General features: G+C 50.6%; 2 protein-coding genes across 8 annotated transcripts in view; both read right to left on the bottom strand.

The window, feature by feature from the left end:
• Positions 1-3,658: 3,658 nt before the first annotated feature.
• LOC100281916 (uncharacterized) lies at positions 3,659-6,658 on the bottom strand. 2 transcript variants are annotated; one of them, NM_001154835.2, is given in 6 exon segments: positions 3,659-4,216; positions 4,582-4,629; positions 4,716-4,820; positions 5,150-5,420; positions 5,422-5,509; positions 6,514-6,658. In NM_001154835.2, coding segments are annotated over 5 exon segments (678 nt in total). In that variant the 5' UTR covers positions 5,433-5,509; positions 6,514-6,658; the 3' UTR covers positions 3,659-3,973.
• A 425-nt stretch (positions 6,659-7,083) lies between these two features.
• Positions 7,084-23,085, bottom strand: part of LOC103635345 (uncharacterized) — a 38,113-nt gene continuing 22,111 nt past the window's right edge. For all 6 annotated transcript variants that reach the window (XM_035963923.1, XM_035963904.1, XM_035963914.1 and 3 more), the window contains 11 exons: positions 19,434-19,491; positions 17,324-17,472; positions 17,044-17,141; positions 16,901-16,970; positions 16,386-16,445; positions 15,641-15,697; positions 8,500-8,568; positions 8,281-8,358; positions 7,804-7,905; positions 7,640-7,711; positions 7,084-7,562 (listed from right to left, as the gene is read on the bottom strand). In XM_035963923.1, coding sequence (XP_035819816.1) covers positions 7,278-7,562; positions 7,640-7,711; positions 7,804-7,905; positions 8,281-8,358; positions 8,500-8,568; positions 15,641-15,697; positions 16,386-16,445; positions 16,901-16,970; positions 17,044-17,141; positions 17,324-17,472; positions 19,434-19,491 — 1,098 coding nt within the window. In that variant the 3' untranslated portion in view covers positions 7,084-7,277. The remainder of the gene's footprint in view (positions 7,563-7,639; positions 7,712-7,803; positions 7,906-8,280; positions 8,359-8,499; positions 8,569-15,640; positions 15,698-16,385; positions 16,446-16,900; positions 16,971-17,043; positions 17,142-17,323; positions 17,473-19,433; positions 19,492-23,085) is intronic.

The raw sequence follows: 23,085 nt of genomic DNA, 5'->3' as shown, positions 1-23,085 counted from the left end.
CCGACCGAGGGGGAAGGGATTTGTAGTGATTCTCCACGATGAACCACTCGAGGTGCCACCCCTTGATGCTATCCTTCAGAGGGATGTCGAGGTACTCTGTTTTCCTCCCGCGACACAGTTCTAGACTGGCGCCGCCAACAAGTTGGTGCTGTCCCCCAGCCATTCCAGGCCGACAATGATACAAATACTTCCAAAGGCCGAAATGGGGAAGAATCCCGAGATAGGCCTCACACAGATGAATAAAAATGGAAGCTTGCAAGATAGAATTAGGGTTCAAGTGGGTCAAGTTCAGATCGTAAAAATCAAGGAGACCGTGGAAGAAGGGAGAAACGGGAAGAGCAAGGCCGCGGATAAGAAAAGGAAAATAGATGACAGACTCATGAGTGTCCTCTGTCGGAACAGTAACTCCGCGACAAATCCGCCAAGAACAGAGTTCTTTTGGAGGTAAAACCCCAACATCCACAAGGTGAAGGAGATCAGACTCTGAAATTATAGACATATGGTTACCCGCGAACAACAACTAACTGTTGGGGTCGATTGGCGGGATGATTGCCGCGGCGGAGCTCTGCTTCTTCCGTTTCGGCGCCATCACAATCTCGCCGGCGGAACGAACAGAGCGAAATCTCAGGGAAACAGAAGAGTGGTTCGAGGTGGAAATGTGAAGTTAGCGCTCAGAAATCAAAAGAGCACGTCGACATGAGTTTAAATGGGGTTTTCCCGGGTTGAGCGCCATTTCTAAAAAAGTGCCATGTCATCACTCGGGAAAGCAAAACTTCAGACATAACTCGACTGTTAAAATACCGACAGTGTCAAACATAACTCGGTCGTTACCTCTAAAACACCAACAGTGTCAAGCACGACTCGGTGTTTACCTCTAAAATGCTGATAGTGTCAAGCATAACTCGGCGGTTACCTCTAAAACACAAGTGTATCAGTTATCGTTCGACGATTATTTCTAAGAACGCCAGCAGCGTTAATCGCAAGGACGAACTATCAAGCGATTATAAAGGAGCGGCAAAAAAGCAAAAGTTTGCTCGGAACAACTGAAACTTCTTCATTACATAGTGGAAGGGGTCTTCACAAACTCAAAGACTGACCCATTATGAATCAACCTTTTCCCCTTTTTACTATATTACATTACTACATTACTCACATTACACTATTCTACATTATTTCACCACTACTACTAATTATCTATACTAATATTTAAGCCAGTGGCGCTTTGCCACTGGCCCTACTGCTGCTGTCCTTGCCGTCGTCGCCGCCCCTGCCGCCGCTGTCGCCTCCGCCGCCCTTGCCGCTGCCGTCGCCGTCGTCGTCGCCGCCACCCCCACCGCTGTCGTCACCTTCGTCGTCGCCGTCACCACCGCTCCCTTCCTCGGACGAGCCTAAAGAGTTCTCCTCGTCCGAGGAGACCTCCGACTCATCCGAGCCCTCGAGCCCGGCACGCTCGACAGACCGGATGTACGTCCACACCTCGGCGGCTATCCCCTAGGAGTCGTCTGAGTCGTCGGACGATGCCGGAAGGAAGCGTAGACCGGCGATCCCTCGGACTCGAAGGAAAACTCCTCCTCCGAGTACTTGAAGTCACCGAAGTCCTCCGACGAAGGATTCGGTTCACGCTTCCGTTTGTCGTCGGAGCGACGCGGTGAGCCCTAACCTTTTTTGTCCTTGCCCATGGCTAGATGGAAGAGAAGAAGAGGTTGAGAAAGAAGCAACAGATGATCAGAGGATGTGTGAAAACAACAACGGGGCAAGCAGGCTATTTATAGAGACCGGAGGCAACTGTTCATCTCCTACCACGCTCACCGAACAGTCGCAAGTATTCAATAAGCAATTCAAATCGCCTGAAGGCAAGTTAGGCAACAGACGCCGCTTCGCGTAACACGATACCATTTTGACAAAGGTCAACTGCTTGGGCGATATGATTACGCCCCGCGGTCACGTCAAGTTACTACTCCAGGACAGTGTGCTAAACGCTCTGCGTACCAAGATGTCCCTTGGTCACACCCATTGGGGGAGGGATGGCCAGGAATTTTCAATAGATTTTTTGAACAACTCACATCCATATAGTATACGCAATAAATGTATTAATACAGAAGGAAGATATCAATAGAGATCAAAGGAAAGCCAAATTTAGCTACTGAACTGCAAGTCTAGTCAGCAGAAGCATTGAAGCACAAAGCGAAATGAAGACCAGCCAAGAGCCATCTACCAGACGTCCAATCTGTTGCCGATCAAATAAACTTCAAACCTAACAAGGCATGGGCAGACCATGTTGTTTGAGTTCGCAAAAAGCATGAGATGAAGACAATATGCTGATTTCTAAAGCATGAGAAGAAGATAAAATACTAATTTCTAAAGCATGAGGACGAAGATAAAATGTCGGTTTCTAAAGCATGAGACGAAGATAAAATGCTGTTTTCTAAAGCATAAGACGAAGACAAAATGTTGATCCCTAAAAGCATGAGATGAAGATCTTTGAGTGGATTATTTTCAATAATCCACTCAAAGCTCGGGGGCTACACGTGCACCCAATGAATCCTTAACTCCAAAAGACAGAATGCTGATTTCTAAAGCATAAGCTGATGACAGAGCGCCGATTTCTGAAGCATGAGGCGAAGATCGTTGAATGTACCAAAGGAGGACAACGAAAGATTGTTTTTACTAAGTCACTCAGAGTTCAGAAGCAACGTTCAACAGGTGCGCCTTCGAAACGCCCATCACCAAAATGAAAATCAAAACCACAAGCTGGACCTAGAATCTTTGGGCCGATTATTTCAAAATCAACTCAAAGATTGGGGGCTTGTGGGGGACAGATATCCCCCGGGTCCACTAGAAGGCTAGAAGACATCGCGAAAGGCTTTGGGCCTATTGTTTCGTAAGGCCATCCCTTCGTGGGCCAGGGAAGAACTGCTGGCAGAATGGGCCGACGCAGGGAATGAGCGAACGCGGGCCAAGGCGGCTCGTGGGGTTTGAGCGTTATCCACAACTCTGATCCGATTCTCCCGCGCGACCACCTTGGAAATCGGAACCAAGTGAGAATAAGTCGGCAACGTTGTAGGAAGATAGGTTCGGTCGGTTCACTATTACTTAGGCATATATCGTTATCATACACGCATGTAAGTGCCCCACGGTCGGATATATAAGGCCTAGAGGGCACCCCATAAAAATAGGGCATTCATCAGCCATCCACTTAGTTCTCTAGCATTCTCGTTACTAGAGAATTCCCCCTGTAACCTACCACATAAAGATCCACACCAGAAAGTAGGGTGTTACGTCTCTCAAAGCGGCCCGAACCTGCAGAAAACTGTCTATCGTCTCTCGCGCGTCTCGCACGAACCATTGAGCTACAATCAGCAACACCGTCCTACCCAAAAGCACCTCGTGGGGTAACCCCGGGTGCGCGGTCGGGCTCCAAACACCGACAGGTGCAATGGAGCCGCTCTGCTTCCAATTTGTTGTTGTTTGGATTGATTCTATATAGGATGGAGTGGTTCCAAAAATAGAAAATTATGCTTAAATTTTAAATCATTTGGCTCCCTAAAATCTCCCGGACATAACATAGCCACTCCCGAGGACGAGTCGTTCCATCCCAACTGGCTTTGGAAGCAAACACTATCTTAGTGATTTAAAATATTGAAAAACACAGATCGTTGCACCATGTTTGTAAGTTACTTTATTACATATGATCTGATGATCAGAAAAATGTTTCTGTAAATGTCAAAGAACAGAGTGAAACACATCTCTGAGAACAATAGCACCTGTCATATAAACCACTTTGGATATTTGTACATCTGTACTGCCTGGACATGTTCTTTGAGAAGAGCTGTTTTTTTACACATTTTGAAGCACACATAACTCCATGAATGATTCCTCATTCTTATTCACTCCACATGTAAATTGGGAACCCTTCCAAATAAATTGGGAACAATACACCGCTGGAAGAGATAGATCTACCATCAGGTTACTACTAGAAGTTCAAGGAAGCGAGGACTTCAAGAAGGGAGGCAACAAATTGCATCTGAACTTCCTCATCAATTGCCAGGAAGAGGGGGAAATGAACGAAGAGAGACGTGATGCCATGCTTCTCTGCAAACTTAAGCGAGTGGTAATAGACATAGTTGCACACAAATCGACCAGCGTCATCTGAAGGCATCACATCATATCCCATTTGCTGGAGAGACTTGCTTATTTCCTTCAGTGGCAGTGTGGTCTGCTTGATCATGAAAAGAAACGTAGTTCAGCTGATGCACATGATAAGATAACTAACAGGTAGCAGGAAACAGAGTTGTGCAAACAATCATTGATGTAGAAGCTGGAGAGATCAATGATCCGAAGATGAACATGTACGTACAGTGGATAACGAGAGTGGTGCATTGAAGTGATAGCTCTAGGTTTAACAAAGGGAAATCAATACTTTGCTTGCACTCTTGGAAATGAAAAGAATGCAATCGACGGACAGTAGATTTATTAAAACAGAGACTATGTAGGACACCAAGTAAACAGCATAATGTGAAACGCTAGTTTTCCAAATGAAATGCTCATAATTATTTTTTGGAAACAATTGTTAAAATGTACCTGTCTTGCGTGTAAGATGTTTCCATCGGATGATATGATAGGCGTCCTCTGGAGTGTAAAGAAACCAAGAAGATATAATGACACAAAGAATTAACATGCTTGTACATGAGAGCAACCGTAAAATTATAGCAAACCTGTGGTTTCCATCCTAGCTCATCAGGGCAACGGAAAGTAGCTTCATTGACAGCTCGATTCTCAAGCGCAAACCTATGTGAACCACTGTTGGCGCCAAAATGGAGCTGAAAACGTTGCATAAACATAAATTGATTTGTTTAGATTAAATGAATATGAGCAACTAAAGCGAGTTTTATCATGACAAATTCAGGTGACGAAAACACTAGCACATGTTCCATGCAAAAAAAAAAAAGACTGAAGAACACAGTCGCCTATTCTCAACATTAAAGTATTAACCAGTTTCTCCAAACTATCTGGATTTCATACTTGCTCAGGTAATTCACTTCGTATGCTAACATATATGATCAGGTGAACGAAGTTAACAAAACTGCTTCTCCAAACTAGTTAATTTGGTCTGTACACTGATATATGATGTGGAGAAGCGCTACCCTACCAGAATCACTCGCTCCTGAGCCGGCATCCCACGTCCCCGGCCGGAGACGACGGTGGACTCCAGCAGTTGGTACAGTGGGCCAAGCGCGCCCTGCCCGGCGGCCTCGAGGACGGTGCAGCTCCCGAGCACCAGGCCCTTGGGCAGCCCTCTGGTGTCCATGAACGACGCGAGGTTGCGCACGATCTTCTCGGTGGGGTTGTCGGCGACTCCGTGGAACTTCTTGAACCCAGTGACGTGGACGGTGGTGGTGACGGGAGAAGGCCCCTCGGAAGTCGGAACCCATCTGTATGTATGTATGTGCAGTGTTGCGTTGAGCAGCAGAAGGTGACCTCTGCCTCTGCCTGATGAGAACCTGGAACCCTGGAGAGGGAGAGAGAGAGAGGTTGCTAATATCAGTAATTAAAAGCAGGTACTGCAGTGGGGAAAGCATGGACTGTGGCAACTGCCCAGCCCAGCACGAGCGCACTTTTTTTTTTCTTGGACCAGAGGCTGCTTATCCAGCACGAGTGCATTTACACACGTATAAAGACATTCGGCAAATATTTAATCATGCAAATGGGAGGCCGATCGCAGTCTTCGCAGATATAATGTAGTGTGGTCCTGTGCTGTATGTAATCGAACCAGTTGCGTGTATATATGATCAAACGGTAGGAAGAAGGCAAGCATTTTTTCTATGGATGGATGTGTGATGGGAAGGACGCCACGGAGCGGAGAAGCCATCCTGAAACCGACTGACGACGCAGACGTCTCCCGGCGGCCAGACCCAGAGTAGTATCGAAAATAATTAAGCTGGACAAGCAAGCTCGGTTGCAGAGCTCCGGGCTGCATCAGAGAATGGAAAGCTCGTCGAGGCCAACCAAGCCCGGAGTCAGTAACGTGCTCTATCAATACAGTGTTAAGGGGTGTTTGGTTTGTAGGGACTAATGTTTAGTCCCTTCATTTTATTTCTTTTTAGTCTATAAATTGCTAAATATAGAAACTAAAATAAAGTTTTAGTTTCTATATTTGACAATTTTGGAACTAAAATGAAATAAAATGTAGGGACTAAACATTAGTCCCTAGAAACCAAACACCTTCTTAGGCTATCTCTACAGTTTATCTATTTTCATACTTATATTTAAACTCCACTCTACGAACAGTCTACGTGCAAAATAATGTTTTTCGGTTACAGAGTGTAGTGTTTTTGGGTTAACTGACAAACCATCGTATATGGCGTCGATTAGAAGAACACAAGGGAGGAGTCCCAAATCCAGATTGAAACCAAAATTCCCCAGACGAGACCATTGGGGGAGAGAGCTGTCGACCCAAATTAAACAGACAACTGCTGCTGCTGGAGGAGGAGGAGGAGGAAAGGCGTTGCTCACCTCGGGAGAGGCAGCGGGGGCGGGTCCTGAGCGCGCGGCGCGGGGACGAATTGAAGCCGCTCCTCCTCCTGCCCTGAGCTGCCGGCGGTCTCGCGGGTTGGGGCGGGAGAGAGAAGCGGGCGGGCGGGCGGAACGGAAGAAGAGCGGCTTTTCTGACTCAAGTCCAGTGCTTACTTTACTGATGATAAAATAAGCGCGCGTCCACGTCACAGCCGGGTGGGGTGGCCCACGTGTCAGCGGGGTGGGTGGGGAGCCAGCTTAGCCGAGGAGAGGATATGGCACCACACGAGTACACGACAATCGAGTCATCGACAATCCAGTCATCGAGAGCGCCGTGCCGGAACCGGGACGCCAACCCAAGTCCGCGGCGCCGCGCGCGCCTTCAGTTTGCTTGGTTAGTTCCCGAAACCACATGGCACTCGTGCGGTTCCAGCTTCCCGGAGTGTATGCTCCGGATGCGGCGACATTCCTGCTCTGGCTGAGTGGTGAGATGAATGGTAGGTCCTCTGCTACTTGATGATGGCACGCTGCATGCACAGTGGCATCACCGTCACTAAAACGCACCATCCAAACTACGAATAAAATTCCCTGCAATTTATTTCTCATTTTTTACATTATCATGCACACGGTTCGTTTTCCATACATCCAAACATTCCTCGCCATTTTTTTCGTCGTCAGGAAACTCTAATAAACACCACAAACCTCGGGGCAGTTCATCTTCACCACCATGATTTCCAAAGTCACCCTAGTAGGAATTAAACACCTTATAGTATTGTACACCTGTTTATGCCAACAGACGAGAAGATCCTCCTCGCAGAAGGCCACAAGCGGCCAAGAAGCCCAGGCCTCTCTTCCTCGAATGCGTACTCTGATTCTCTGGTCGGACTATCCATTGTATTTGCACCTCTATCAGCACTTGTTGCCTCACCAGAGCCCCTTGCATCACCCGCATCCTTTCCACCCTCTGATTCTACACCAACTTCAGATATCTCTCCCGGCTTCTTGTCAAAGAGCCCTTTGAACTGCTTCCTCGCCTTCTTTTCAGCTTCCTGATTTACATATATTGCCATTTTGTTGTTAGCTCCAAAGCTTAAACGGTTTGGGTTAATGTTGCTCTCTTGCGTACCTGTTCCTTCTGCTTAAGTTTAAGGAGGGCAGCTGTAGCGTCCGGTTCTGATGACTTGTCAACGGTAATCATCTATAATACGAGAATGCAATCACGTGTAGATTAGACAAGGTGACGCATATTTAAACATGGCACTCGACTGACTCGAGCGTGGTGTTACCAACCTTCTCAAAATCATTCCTCGCATCATCAAATTCCCCGAGTAACATGTAGGACATTCCTTGGCGGTAAAGAGCTTTCGCATGCACAGGATTTGTGTCCAGCACCTGCTCGAGTAAATGAAAATATATTGCTAATTCAGCTTTAGCATCACATAACTTTGTTTTCAAACACCCAAAAAAAAAGCGCCACCGAGCAAACAAAAAGAATCGGTTAACAAGTTCACAAATGCATGTGTTACTGAATTGGTATAGCATGTGAAGGCACATATGCAACTTCTGCTAAATTCCAGTTCCAGGCATGTTATTTCATTCCAAAATAAGATATTTTACAACTAAAAATCCATATGAACATCAGGTATCCATGCCTCAACACCACAATCCTACTTTTGATACACGTATCAAGAAATTTCTTACCACCAAACCTAAACTAGATGGAAATGCATCACTTGAACAGAATCAATATTCCAAGAAAAACCTTACCTTATTGCATGTTTCAATGGATTTTCTGTATTCACCCATCTTCTGGTAGCAAAAAGCTACATTTAGATGTAGGGAATTCTACATATGTAACAGAAGAGAGAGTGAATAAATCGTTCAATACTGCTTACTGGACGAGGATGTGCAAGAAAATGGTCAGGTGACCCATGCATCAAAATGCTATGGTAAGAGAAAAATTGGAACCAAGTGTTAGCATCATACTCTTGAATTAGCAAAGATTTTTCCCTCTTCATCATCATGAGGATGCACGTGGTTATATTCCCTAAGCACCTGCACGCATAGAGGTTAGAAGAGCCCATGTTAGCAAAATATTTAAAATTACAGTTTGCATAACTGGAAGGAATTGCATGCTAGCTTGTGCTGTCCAGTAAACAGAGGGTGGGAGGAATTACCGTGTTAGAAAATATGCTATTAGGGCTAGTTTGGGAACCTCATTTTTCCAAGGGAAATTAGTTCATTTTCCCTTGGAAAAATAGAAATCCCTTGGGGAATTGGAGTTTCCAAACTAGCCCTTAATAAAATGGTAAAGGAAAACCTTCTAGATGCAGTCGTGCTATTTAGGGTTTTAATTCACTATGGTCCACAGCTCAATCATGACAGAGATAAAGAGTGCTAAGAGGAGAGGAAGAGGGAGCGATGGGATGTGTTTGTCATATCAATTTTTTGTTTGTCATCTTTTAGATCCCATGCTTGCCATATTCTTTGACAGTTTTGCTTTGATCAACTACTATATGATATCTGGTAATGAGTGGACTTGCGCATCATTAGAATAGCATGGTAACATACAGGGGTGGATCTCCCACCATGAGTTTAGGATGAGATATTCTGTGATTGATGGCTTCCAATTAATATTTTGATTCAAGGATATTAAAAAAAAAGCGGAGTAAACTCGTAGATCACCTTGTTAGCATGGATGAATTGGAGACAGATAAATGAGTGTGTTTTTACTGGCGCTTCACCAAGTATCCAGGTTGTTCTTAGAAGAATATTTGAAGGGAGCCCCTGGTATACGGCTGGTGAAAAAGGTTTGGCACAGGTTTTGGCAGCTGCCTCTTAAAGGTAGTTTTAGTCAAGTTTTTTTTTTTGTTTTGAAGTTTTAGGTGTATGTTACTTGCACAAGTAATGTGTGATGTTTGTCTTGTAAATATTTTCTGTCTTTCTAAGTTTTGCTTCGCTGCAAACTGTGCATCTAATGGTCTCATGGCCCGTCTATAATCTATCCATCAAGTACTAGTAGTTAGCTTCCACAAACATGCGGTTAGTCTGGTTATAATGCTGGTTTTATATTATCTACGAAAAATTTGGCCCCACTTGATTATTAGTCCTGCTCCACAATGGTAGCATACTACTATCAGGAACTAAGGTGCCTGATAAGGTTGCGTTGGACATCAACGTTGTTTCATCAAACGAGAAATATGCAAGGTTAAGTGTTCTGAAAACAAAATCACGAAAGTGGAACTTTTGTAATAATGCATGCAATTGAAATATCCATGTCATTCATCCACATAATGGACTGCATAGGTTGTTGTAGGGAGTGTGTGTGGGTGTTTTTTATGGATCCTTTCATGTACGAGTGTTACTGGCCTCCATAGGGAGCGCGTTGTTGTGTTTTTGGGTTTCTTAGACCTTTCTCTCTCTCTCTCTTTAATATATATCTAAAACGCAGTCCTCCTGCGTTTTTCGAGAAAAAAAATAGAAGGAAATCCCTTGCTGGCTGTGGGGAAATCCCTGCTGCCGACAAGAGAGAAGCGATTTCTGTTAGAATAGGAACCCATACCCTAATCAGGGGTTGGGAGTGGTATTAAATAGAGAGAGTAACTGGGCCAAGGCCCATTACACAGGGGTATAACGGTCATTACACGGGGAATAGCACAAACCCTAGACGGGTAGTCTAACACCCCCCCGCAGTCACAACTCTATCCTGTACAGATGTTGAGACTGGATCGGAAGTCTAAAAAGACACTCGACGGTAACCCCTTGGTGAAGATGTCGGCGAACTGAAGCGTGGTGGGGACGCTGAGAACGCGGACGTCACCGGCAGCGACACGCTCGCGGACGAAGTGCAGGTCGATCTCCACATGCTTCGTGCGCTGATGCTGCACGGGGTTGGTGGAGAGGTAGACCGCGCTGACGTTGTCGCAGTAGACGAGGGTGGCGCGCTGGAGGGGACTGTGGAGCTCGTGGAGGAGCTGGCGCAGCCAGGAGGCCTCGGCCACGCCATTGGCCACGGCACGGTACTCGGCCTCAGCGCTGGAGCGAGAGACGACGGGCTGCCTCTTGGCGGCCCAAGAGACGAGGTTGGCGCCCAGGAAGACGGCGTAGCCGGAGGTGGACCGGCGCGTGTCGGGACAGCCAGCCCAGTCAGCGTCGGTGTAGACCACGAGCTCCGACGTCGGGGATGGGCGGAGTAGGAGACCGTAGTCGAGGGAGCCGCGGAGGTAGCGTAGAATCCGCTTGAGCGCAGTGAGATGGGGCTCCCGCGGAGTGTGCATATGCAGGCACACCTGCTGGACGGCGTAAGCGATGTCGGGCCTAGAGAACGTGAGGTACTGGAGCGCGCCGGTGAGGCTCCGGTAGGACGTCGCGTCGGCGACCGGAGGCCCGTCGTCCTCAGAGAGCTTCGCCTGAGTGTCGACAGGCGTGGAGCAGGGCTTGCAGTCAGACATGCCAGCTCGCTCCAGGATGTCGATGGCGTACTGGCGCTGGTGGAGGAAGAGACCCTGGGGCCGACGTTCGGCGGTGATGCCGAGGAAGTGGTGGAGGGGCCCCAGGTCCTTCATCGCGAACTCCCGCTGAAGGGCGACGATCGTACGCTGAAGGAGGTCGGTGGTGGATGCCGTGAGCACAATGTCGTCGACGTAGAGCAGGAGGTAGACGGTGTCGTCGCCGCGCCGGTAGATGAATAGGGACGTGTCCGACTTGGCCTCGACGAAGCCGACGGAGGCCAGGTAGGAGGCGAAGCGACTGTACCAAGCCCGTGGCGCCTGCTTGAGGCCGTACAGGGACCGGTTCAGCCGGCAAACCAGGTCCGGACGGTCAGTGTCGACGAAGCCGGTGGGCTGGCTGCAGTAGACAGTCTCCGTCAGAGTGCCATGGAGGAAGGCATTCTTGACATCGAGCTGATGGATCGCCCAGTCGCGGGAGAGGGCGAGGGAGAGGACGGCGCGAACAGTGGCGAACTTGACGACAGGGCTGAAGGTCTCGTCGTAGTCCACTCCGGGGCGCTGGGTGAAGCCCCGAAGGACCCAACGGGCCTTGTAGCGGTCGAGGGAGCCGTCCGAGGTCAGCTTGTGGCGAAATAGCCACTTGCCGGTGACCACGTTGGTGCCTGGTGGACGCGGCACCAGGTCCCAGGTGTGGTTGGCCAAGAGGGCCGCGTACTCCTCCTCCATAGCGCGACGCCAATGTGGGTCGGCGAGGGCAGTGCGAACGGAGGAGGGTACCGGGGAAGCGTCGGGTGGAGTGCTGGTCGTAGCGGCTGCCAGGATGAGCCGGTCAACGGGGCGGAGAACGCCAGCAGCGCGCCGAGTCACCATCGGGTGGACGTGGCCAGGGTCGCGGTGGATGGCGACCGGGTGGTATACGGACGACTCGGAGTGAGCCGCCGGAACGTCGGGAGCGGCTGGTGGGGCCGGCTCACGACGGTGATAGACGACGGCGGGGTCGGCGAATCGGACCGCGCTCGTCGACGGGCCCGAGTCGGGGGGCGCCGCGGTAGTGGCGTGGCCGCGGCGATGGTAGACGAGGGCGGGGTTGGCGAAGCGAGCCGGAGTCGACGGGGCCGCGCGTGGCGCAGGTGGGGTCGACGGGGCCGCGCGTGGCGCAGGCAGGATCGACGGGGCCGTGCGTGGCGCAGGCGGGGTCGACGGGGCCGCGCGTGGCGCAGGCAGGACCGACGGGGCCGCGCGTGGCGCAGGCGTGGTCGACGGGGCCGCGCGTGGCGCAGGCGGGGTCGACGGGGCCGCGCGTGGCGCGGAAGAGGTCGTGGGGGCCGCACGAGGAGCAGGTAACGGCGCAAGACGGGGAGCTGAAGGTGGGGGAGGAATCGGATCGGACTCGAGGAGGGAGTCAAGATCGGTGGGTGGGGTGGAGCCAGCAAGGGGAAACACATCTTCGTCAAAGATGACATGACGAGAGATGATGATGCGGTGGGAGGTGAGGTCCAGACACCGGTATCCCTTGTGGTCAGGGGAGTAGCCAAGGAACAGACAGCGGGTGGAGCGAGGAGAAAGCTTATGTGGAGCGGTAGCAGAAGTGTTAGGGTAGCAGGCACAGCCGAACACGCGAAGGTGGTCATAGGAAGGGGTTGTGCCGTATAGGGCGAAGTGGGGGGTAGGGTGGCGAACCGCCTTCGAGGGAAGACGGTTGAGGAGGTGGGTGGCAGTGTGCAGGGCCTCTGCCCAGTAGCTGGCAGGGAGAGACGCCTGGAAGAGGAGGCAGCGGAGCATATTAGTGGTGGTGCGGATCATGCGTTCGGCTCGGCCGTTCTGAGCAGAAGTGTAGGGGCACGAGAGACGCAACTGGACGCCATGAGTGAGGAAGGAGCGAGAGGCGTGGTTATCAAACTCGCGGCCATTGTCACACTGCAGAGCACGGACCGGGCGGCGAAAGTGAGTGGATACCCAGGTGAAGAAGTGTGTGAGGGTGGTGAAGGTGTCCGACTTCAACCGAAGCGGGAAGGTCCAGAGAAAATGGGAAAAATCGTCCAAAATCACCAAATAATATTTATAGCCAGAAAGACTGAGTACAGGGGAGGTCCAAAGATCACAATGAACCAGGTCAAAAGCCTGCTCAGCCCGAGAAGAAGAGGTAGTAAATAGAAGACGAGTATGTCGGCCTAACTGACAAGCATGACAGAGACCCTCAAAATGTCCCCTACTACATGAAAGATCTAGACTGCTGGTAATCTTGGTCATGACGTCGGATCCAGGATGGCCGAGACGTCGATGCCATGTGGTGGAGGAGGTGGTGGAGACCAGGGCAGGAGGTGGAGACACGCCGGCGGTAGAGGGCTGGAGCGTGTAGAGAGGCCCCGAGCTGTCACAGCGGGCGAGAAGGGTCCTGGTGGCCAGATCCTTCACAGAAAAACCAGAGGGGTCAAACTCAATAGAACAGGAGTTGTCAGTGGTGAATCGACGAACAGAAAGAAGGTTGTGAGTGATGTGGGGAGCTACGAGAACATCGTTGAGGTAAAACGGCCCAGGGAGAACCGAGGCACCTACTGAGGTGACTGGCAGAGTGGAACCGTTTCCAACGACGATCGAGGATGGGTGAGAGGGGAGGGGGGGATGAGAGCGAGAGAGCGTGCCTGCCGTGGGAGTGGTGTGGTACGAGGCGCCGGAGTCGATCACCCAGTCGGAGGGGGGCGGGGTCATCGCCATGGTGCTGAATGCAGCAGCGAGGGAGGCGCTGTCCCAACCACCGGCCGGCGGGGACCAAGGCGGCGAGGTGTGGGTCCCCGGGGGCAGGAGCGCGGGCGGAGCCTGGGGCACGACGGGAGCACCATAGGGAGGTGCGCCGTAGTGAGGTGTAGTCAGGAGGGCTGGCGTCGGAGGACGGGGGGTACTCGGTGCCTGGCCCGGCCACATGGCGATGGTCCCGGTCCAGGGGTTGTAGAATGACGGCCACGCATGGCCGCCACCCCGGCCGGAGGGACCACCACGAGAGGAGCCGCCGCTCCCACGGCCGCCCTTGCGGGAGCGGCGACCCCCGTCGGTCGTGGAAGTCGGACGAGGGGCCGCCGGGACGGCAGGTGGAGGGCGGGTGGGAGCCCCAGTCGAAGGAGGACGGGTGGCCTGACCCCCTGAAGGCGGCTGGGCACTGGTAGGAGCGCTGTAGAGGGCCGAGGCAGGAGTGGGTGCCTCATTCGCCATGGTGAGCTCCTCGAGGAGAAGCTCGTTCCGCACGGCGTGGAAGGTGGGGAAGGGCACGCTCCTCTTGATGAGGGCCTTCAGGTGGCCGTAGCGGGGGCTGAGGCCACACAGGAGGTTCAGCACCAGGGTACGATCGGCAACTGGCTCGCCGAGATCGCGGAGAGAGTCAGCCAGGCCCTTCATCTGGCGGCAGTATTCTCCCACGGAGAGGTCCCCCTAAGAGAACAGGTGGAACTGGGCGTCGAGGTGGAGCGCCCGCGCATCCCGATTCCCGAGGAACTGGTCCTCGAGAGCGAGCCACGCCTGGCGAGCAGTGTCCGCCTGATCGCGGATGATGTCCTGCAGCTCAACGGTGATGGTGCCGTGGAGCCACGAGAGGACAACGCTGTCCATGAGGCACCAGGAGCGAGGTGGCGGAGCGTCGTGGTCGACGAGGACGTGATCGTCGAGGACGAACCGCCGCAGCGTGAGGACCTGGCAACGCCAGCGGGGGTAGTGGGAAGACGCCGGATCCAACACCACGGACACGAGGGCCCGGATGTTGTGAAGACCAGCGGCTTGAGCGTGGAGAGCAGCGATGAGGTCGGCGTCGAGGTCGGAGGCGGGGGGGTCCGCTGGGGGCTCCGCATCTGCGAGAGTCGGACGGCCGAGGAGGCGCTGCGTGGTGGCCATCTGGGTGGTCAGAGCGGCGTCCAGGGCACGCTCACGCTCCAGGGCGAGGGAGGCAGCGTGCGCGCGCTCCCGCGAGGCCGTCACAGCGGCCTGGATCGTGGCGAGGGTGCCGATGAGCGGGGAGTCGGTGGAGGGCGCGACTCGGTGACTCCAGGTTGGTGGAGCGAAGGCGGGGGTGGCGGCCATGCGTGGCCGTCATTCTACAACCCCTGGACCGGGACCATCGCCATGTGGCCGGGCCAGGCACCGAGTACCCCCCGTCCTCCGACGCCAGCCCTCCTGACTACACCTCACTACGGCCATGTTAGAATAGGAACCCATACCCTAATCAGGGGTTGGGAGTGGTATTAAATAGAGAGAGTAACTGGGCCAAGGCCCATTACACAGGGGTATAACGGTCATTACACGGGGAATAGCACAAACCCTAGACGGGTAGTCTAACAATTTCCTTCTAATATCTTGTTTACCTTCAATTGATACAATCCTTCTCCTTATATAGAGAGGGTTACTTGACCTCTAAGCACTAGATCTAATCTTATCTCTAATTCTAATCTTATCCCAAACTAGCCTTATCTTTATCTAACCTACTTGAGGGGCGTGCTACAGTACCGACGTCACTGTAGTGGGCCCTGACAAAAAAGGTACACAATTCAATTCAGTTATGAAACCAGAGCAAAACTAAACTGTAATAAGAAAAGGTGGCTTCACTCAATATATATATGATAACACAACAGTAATTCAATTATATTAAGCGACAATTTCTGGAATACAAATTGTAGATCCAGTGGAAGCCATACCTTATCATATTTCGCCTTTGCAAGTTCGAACTTTCCTTCTTTAAACAGTCTGTTACCCTGAGAAAGGTCTCCAGTTTAGAACTAGTTGTTAATCAACTCAAAATAACAAACCAAACATCAGTGTAAATCCATGGAGATGCCGGTGATCATGGCATGGTGCATCTGGAAGTGCAGAAACAATTGGATCTTTGAGGATACCCCTCCCACCACACATCAGTGTAAAGCTATGTTCAAAAAGGAGTTTCTCCTTGTCACATATAGAATGAAAGATCAGATAGCTGAAGACATTACAACTTGGTTACAAACACTGTAATAACCCCCCCCCCCCCCCCAACCTCTCTCTGTAAAATTATCTTTTCTTTTGGAATAAAAATACTGTACACCTCTTACAGTAAGTTTCGGTCAAAAAAGTCAACTCGAAATAACAAACCAGTCAATGCATATCAAGAACAAGTATTTGACAGCAGATACACAATCAACATGTGTCATGTAACTAAGTACTGGGTGAAACATAGGAAAGAAACCACCAACAAATTCAGACTCAGCTGACAGACAGACTATGCTTCAAGGCTTTCACACATTCACTACTGATATCTTAAACAACAGTGACCATCTCCAGGAACACCGTTGTATTTCTATCAAGCATTCAAAAGGCAGTTAACAGTTTGCTTATATAATTCATATGGACATTTTGAAGTATAATCATTTTGAGCAAAAATGCAATTATGAATTTTAGTCAGTATACCGTGTTCTTTATTTTGTCTGCCTCATCCATGATTTCTTCGAAAGTTAAGCCAGTCCAATCCTGCAGTACAATTGAATCAGTCGTCAGAAGGGAAAAAATCAATAGCTAAAACTATAGAAGAAGCAAAACAGAAAGGGAAAATACAAAGTATAAACATTAGGTGTAAATGCAGATGTTTCCTAAAAAAAGTATAGTTCAGTGCACCAGGCTATGAAATGCTTCCAACGAAAAAGAAACATTAAAGTAAGGGAAAAGGGAAAAACATCTAATCTGTGTTTCTGTTGTCTATTCCAAGTAGCACTAGGCCACTAGTTATAGATTCTTTTGCTATTTAGCACAATAAACAGATACATGTAACACAAGGGGCAAAACCATCACTAATCAAAATGGTATGTGTGCCAAGAACTGCAAAACTCCCGAAGCCAGCAAAACTATTGATCAATGACAAACATTACACAGCAGAAGAATGTGGAGTAACCATTGCTACCATTTGAAAGTGAAATAAGGTCAGTTACCTTGGGCATTTCAAACCCAAGTAGTTCAATTTCCCACTGAACATGAGCTCCTTCAGGAACATTTGCTGGCCTGTTGCAACAAAAATATATAATTCTGAAAGGCCCTTTGCAAAAAAAGGGACTAATATAACGGTTGGTACAACCTTGGGAACTTATCATATGCAAAATCTGGTGGGCAGGTGACAACAGATTTTTCACCAGGAAGCATTAGCCGAACACACATTTCAAATCCCTCTGGAACCTACAAAATGTTTCAGTTTTTTCAGTTTTCTGTTTTTTGTAATGGTCTATTTTAGACCTTTTTCTTCTTCATATATATGATGATGTGTAGTTCTCCTACGCTTTTGGAAAAAAAATAACAGCAAAACTTTCATTCAGTAAAATCATTGCATTAATGTGACAGATTAATGTGCTAATATTTACCAAGCCTTCTCCGGAACAGAATTCCAACGGTTCACCATCATTATCGGCACGTGTATCATAAAACACTGACTTTGGTTCATCAAGGAGAATACCCTTATAATGCACTCTTAATAAGCTGTCATGAAGAGGACAGTCCATTGGAAATTCACCTGATATTTGTAATGAAGACAAAGAAGTGTAATGAGTATAACTATCAAATAGCATAATCAAAATTCAAAACGAAGAACATGCACTACCAATATTAAATTATTTACCTTCCATTTGCAAGTTTTACTAATTGGAGATTTTTAGTAGAATAACATAACAAATAATGAATGAGTTTGACTAATATCACATTGTTAATGCTTCCCTGAATATGATCTCAAGTCATCATTGACGGAGTCACAGGGCACATCTGAATTTTGGTTTTTAGCGCTATTACTTGGATAGATAGACAGCAAAGTCAATAGATATTAGATAGAACAACTTTTTATCAAATTTGCAGGAGAAGTGCATATCATTTCATTAAGAAGAAAAGAGTACATAGAGTACAAGGGGAGAAGAGTCCTCAAACAAACACACACTACAGCACACAAAGAAACTGTCCATTGTTGGGAAACTGGTTGGTGACCAGAAGTTCCTTTGTCCATATTAGCAAAAAAAGTGATTAATATAACATGTTGCAGTGTTTAAAAAAAACACAAAAAAAACTTGTATGTAGTACAGGCTAAACAAACCTGCAAAAAGTTCAACATCAAATTCATCTTTGATATAGTCTCAAAATTAGCACATGGTGGATAATACTGGACGGATTGCTTCTATATTGTTTCTTGACTGAGCTTCATTGATGGCTTACTGTATGTGTAGTACATAGTACATAGATGATATTTTGATAATTTTTTTGAAACATTGCAACATGCTGCATTCGCAAATGGGAATACCACAACCCCTGGAATCTGGATATAAACCTGACAGCTTTATGTAAACAACTTTGTTCTAGTTAAGTAGAAAAGTTGTTGGGGCATGGATCCTTTAGAATTCATTTAGTTCCCTAGCCTTTAAATTATCTACTAGATTTAATCTTTCTGCCAATAAAACTAAAAGAAGTTATCCCCACACCCACACCCACATAAATGATAGGAGAAGTGTTTTTTCTCTCAAACACACACAGGAGAGCCGTGTATCTTTGTATTATAGGGAAGGAGAGTGGTGCATACAAGAACCCTTCTTTTACTTGGACCAAGGCAAGATGAGTAAACCAAATCCAAAACAACCAGAAAAGACTTTCTGAGATTATAACTAATCGACCCTACTATGCAAATCCAGTGGACCTAGAGCCCAAGACGCCAGGAGAAGCGTGAACTTTGGAAAATAAAAATGTTGAGTTCGACAGTAGGTGAATTTTGGAAAGAAAATTTCACAATAGATCATGGTTCTTAAGGCGGTAAGGCGAGATAAGGCGCCGGACCACCGCCTAGACGCCTAGGCGACGCCTAAGGCGAGCAAGGCGACGCCTTATCAACCTGAGAATCAGCAAAACAGCCCCATGGAGGAGGAAGAAAAAGAAAAAAAAGAAAAAGAAAAAAGGAGAAGGAAGGGGTAGGAGGCCCAGCCCACCAGCCAGCCCATATAATCCTTCCTCTGGCAACCCTAGGTTGCCTCTCTCCCCCACGATTCAGCTGCCGCTGCCCCCGATTGAGCCGCCGCCGCCTCAGATTCGCCGTCGCCGCCTCAGATTCGCCGCCGCCGCCGCCGATTTGGATGCTGCCGCCAACGATTTGGCCTCCGCCGCCCTGGATTTGGCCTCCGCCGCTCCCGATTCGACGCTGCCAACCCGAAACAGCGCCGCTCCTTTCCCTTCCCCTCTGCCCTATGCCCTCTTGCTGCTTCTTACCTAGGCGACGGGGACGCCTTGGATCTTTCGGGCGCCTGGACGCCTAGGCGACGCCTAGGCGTCGCCTAGGCGACGCCTTTAAAACAAGGCAATAGATAGCATTGTTTTGTGAATGATAAATTGTATTAGGGAAGTGTGCACATGGAAGGCCATAGGGGACAAGAAAAGAAAGTTCCAATCCCACAAAAACCATACAATATGAATTAAGAATGTGAAACGAAGTGTAATATTACCTACCTTTTCCATCAACTACACGTCGTTTTATTAGACGACCATCACCAAGCATGTCTCTCACCTGTAAATGCATTCATCACACAACCTTTTTATGCAGTTTAGCATGGAAACTTGGAAAGGTCACATCTTTCTTAAGAACAGAATAAAAGGTACATCTAAAAGAAAGATTGTAGTCTCAAGCAGACAATGCAAATGAATCAGAATACTTAAAATCCCCAAATCTCTTTCATCTACATATTTAGCTAAGAGAATCAGCGCAATCTAAAATGGCATTAAAGCTGGCACAGCAAATAATCCAGTGGTCACTAGGTTGCTCTTAAAGCAGCTAGGGAAGAGGTAGGTCTTTGGGCTATAGCTGGCACCAAAGCCTTCCGCTGTGTCCAGGTGTAGGGCTGGATCCTGTGGTCTAGTATGTTTTCTATGGAGGTGTTCCTGTACGCTATTTTTTGGCCACCATAAGGACTAAGGAGGCTATGTTGTACTTGGTCCTCTATGGACCTTATTTCTTCTTAATATATTAATATGCAGCCCACTTGCGTATTCAAGAAAAAATGCATTTTGTTGAATATCTACAGAACAATGGGAGAAGCCAAAAAATTGAGAAGACCTACAAAGAACACCATTCATGACCATTAAAGACTGCATGACAGTTTCTTAGTGGGTATGGTTGGCAGGTAATCACCCTAGACCCTCAACCCCTTGCATATTTGTGATAGAAGCAAGCAGATGGATCCACAACATATAACACTCAATTGGTTCACCTCTCACTTAATTGGTTGTCACTTAATTTACACCTTTCAGCTCACCCCAGGAGTTCGAGATCAGTTCATTTGGTCCCCCTCTGCGTCGGGTATCTACTCTTCCAAGTCAGCCTACGAACATTTCTTTGTGGGATCGGTGGAGTTTGAGCCAGCCAAGCGAATATGGAAGATATGGGCACCGCCCAGGTGTAAATTCTTCTAATGGTTGTGTAAGAATACCCGTCTAGGGTTTGGGGTCTTCCCAGTGTATTGACCATCTCACCCCTCTGTAATGGGCCTGGCCCAGTTTACTCAGCCTATTAATATATCACCCAAACCCCTGTTAGGGTTAGGGATCACATTCCAACATGGTATCAGCCTAGGTTTAGGTTATTTTTTCCAACAGCAGCCTCCCTCCCTGCCCGCCGCGCCGCCTGCAGGAACGGCGCCCCCTCTTCCCCAGCCGCCGGCCTTCCATCGCCAGGTGCACCCGTTCCCGCCCCCAGCGCGCCGCGCCGGCCTGCCTTCTCCCCCGCCGCCGGTCCGCGGTCTCCCGCCGCCGGCATCCCTCCCAGGCGCGCCCGCAGCCGCACCCGCCCCCAGCGCGCCACGCCGGCCTCCCTTCTTCCCCGCCGCCGGTCCGCCCCTGCGATGCCGTGTGGTCGCCCCACGCCGTGTAGCCGCTGAGGGCCGCCGCCCCGCGTCGTGCAGCTGCTGCGGGCCTCCCACCTTCTCGGCGCGTCCTTCGTCGCGCCTCCCGCGCGCGACCAGGCGCTTGGTCTGCGCCGCCGGCCCTGCCGCCAGGGGCGCCCGCGCCGTTCCTCCCTCTGCCGGCCGCTGTCTCTCCTGCAGCGCCGCCGCTCAGCACCTCCTGCCGGCGCGGCCCTCTGCCGTGCCCGCCGCTTCTCCGTCGCGAAGGCCTCGCCGGAACGCCCGTTCCCCCTGTGCGCCCTCCTGCCGTGCCGCAGTGGGTCGGCCTGGCCGGGGCAGCAGCCGTGTCCGTGCAGCCCGTTCGCCCCTTGTGCGCCCTGCCTCTGTGTCCCAGTGGCCATCCGCGCCCTTGGCCTCGCTGCGCCGGTTGGGCTCCGTCCCGGTTCCATGGCGCCGCCCCCGCCACACATGAGCTCTGCCTCGCTCGCCACTTCCTCCCTGCCTCCGCCCGTTTCCGTCGGGATGGCTGTGCGCGTCCTCCTCAACGATGGCCAGCTTGTCTGGGGCACCTTTGTGCACTTCGATCCTACCATGAGCCCTATCCTTTCTGACTGCGTCGAACTCCACCCCCAGGCCGGCCGTCACGTGTCCGGGCCCCTTGTCTTCCCCCGTGCAGTGATCGCCTCCCTGGCCATTGAGCCCTCGTTCCCTCCCTCCCCTCCCAGTAACCACGTCAGAGCTCCTCCTCTGGCTCTATCCGCGCACCCTACAGCCTCCCCACTGTCTCCCTCTCCCACCGATTGGGTGGTCGACTCCGGGGCCTCCTTCCACACTACCCCCACATCTAGTTCGTTATTCCACTCCCATCCACCACACCCCTCACATCCTTCCTCCATCGTCGTTGGCAACGGTTCCACCCTCCCGGTCACCTCAGTAGGTGCATCGGTCCTCCCAGGACCATTCCGCCTTAACGACGTCCTCGTTGCTCCCGGACTGACTCATCCCCTCCTCTCGGTTCGTCGCTTCACTAGTGACAACCAGTGCTCTATGGAGTTCGACCCCTGGGGTCTCACCATACGCCACCTCCCCACATATGCTGTGCTTGCTCGCTGTGACAGCTCCGGCCCCCTCTATTCTCTTCACTTGCCCTCCACTACCCACACCAGAGCAGCCTCATCTCCTGCCCTTACTACTACCGCCACATCACATGCTCTTGCTACTACCACCACCTCCTCCGCCATTTGGCACCGTCGCCTCGGGCACCCTGGACCTGACGTCATGTCCCAGCTTGCCGGCCACTCTGACATATCCTATACTCGGGGCTCTTCTGAGCGCCTCTGTCATGCTTGTCAGCTTGGTCGTCACTCCCGTCTTCCTTTTTCCACTTCCACGTCTAGGGCTGTTCAGGCCTTTGATCTTGTCCACTGTGACCTCTGGACGTCTCCTGTCCTTAGCCTCTCCGGCTACAAATACTACTTGGTCATTCTGGACGACCACTCCCATTTCCTTTGGACTTTCCCCCTTCGGCTGAAGTCCGACACGTTTACCACCCTCACTTCTTCGCCTGGGTATCCACCCAGTTCCGGCGTCCGGTCCGTGCCCTGCAGTGCGACAATGGCCGCGAGTTCGACAACAACGCCTCCCGTTCTTTCTTACTCACGGCGTCCTGTTGCGTCTCTCGTGTCCCTACACCTCTGCTCAGAACGGCCGGGCCGAGCGCATGATTCGCACCACCACCAATATGATCCGTTGCCTTCTATTTCAGGCGTCTCTCCCTGCCACCTACTGGGCAGAGGCCCTTCATACCGCCACGCATCTCCTCAACCGTCTTCCCTCGAAGGCGGTGAGCCACCCTACACCTCACTTCGCCCTGTACGGCACAGCCCCTTCCTACGACCACTTGCGCGTGTTCGGCTGTGCCTGCTACCCTAACATTTCCGCTACCGCCCCTAACAAGCTTTCTCCTCGCTCCACTCGCTGCCTCTTCCTCGGCTACTCTCCTGACCACAAGGGGTATCGGTGCCTGGACCTCACCTCCCACCGCATCATCATCTCTCGTCACGTCGTCTTCGACGAAGATGTGTTTCCCCTTGCAGGCTCCACCCCACCCACCGAACTTGACTCCCTCCTCGAGTCCGACCCGGTTCCCCCCCCACCCCCGGCGCCCCGTCTTGCGCCGTTACCTGCTCTTCGTGCAGCCATGACGCCACAGCTCGTGCCCATCTCCGCGCCCCGTGAGTCGCCGTCGACCCCGCCTGCGCCAC

The sequence above is a fragment of the Zea mays genome, chromosome 1 (genome assembly GCF_902167145.1).
Source record: "Zea mays cultivar B73 chromosome 1, Zm-B73-REFERENCE-NAM-5.0, whole genome shotgun sequence".
Classification (NCBI taxonomy): Eukaryota; Viridiplantae; Streptophyta; class Magnoliopsida; order Poales; family Poaceae; genus Zea; species Zea mays.
Note: the sequence above shows the minus strand (reverse complement) of the source record. Positions and strands in the feature narration are given on the sequence as shown.

What these genes read in the sequence shown, in the direction of transcription:
- LOC100281916 (XM_035966931.1), bottom strand. Translation starts at nt 5,308, where the DNA reads ATGGACACCAGAGGGCTGCCCAAGGGCCTGGTGCTCGGGAGCTGCACC. An exon ending in CTCAGGAGCGAGTGATTCTG is followed by an intron (nt 4,821 to 5,149) that starts GTAGGGTAGCGC and finishes CAACGTTTTCAG; the next exon opens with CTCCATTTTGGCGCCAACAG. An exon ending in ACATCTTACACGCAAGACAG is followed by an intron (nt 4,217 to 4,581) that starts GTACATTTTAAC and finishes ATGATCAAGCAG; the next exon opens with ACCACACTGCCACTGAAGGA.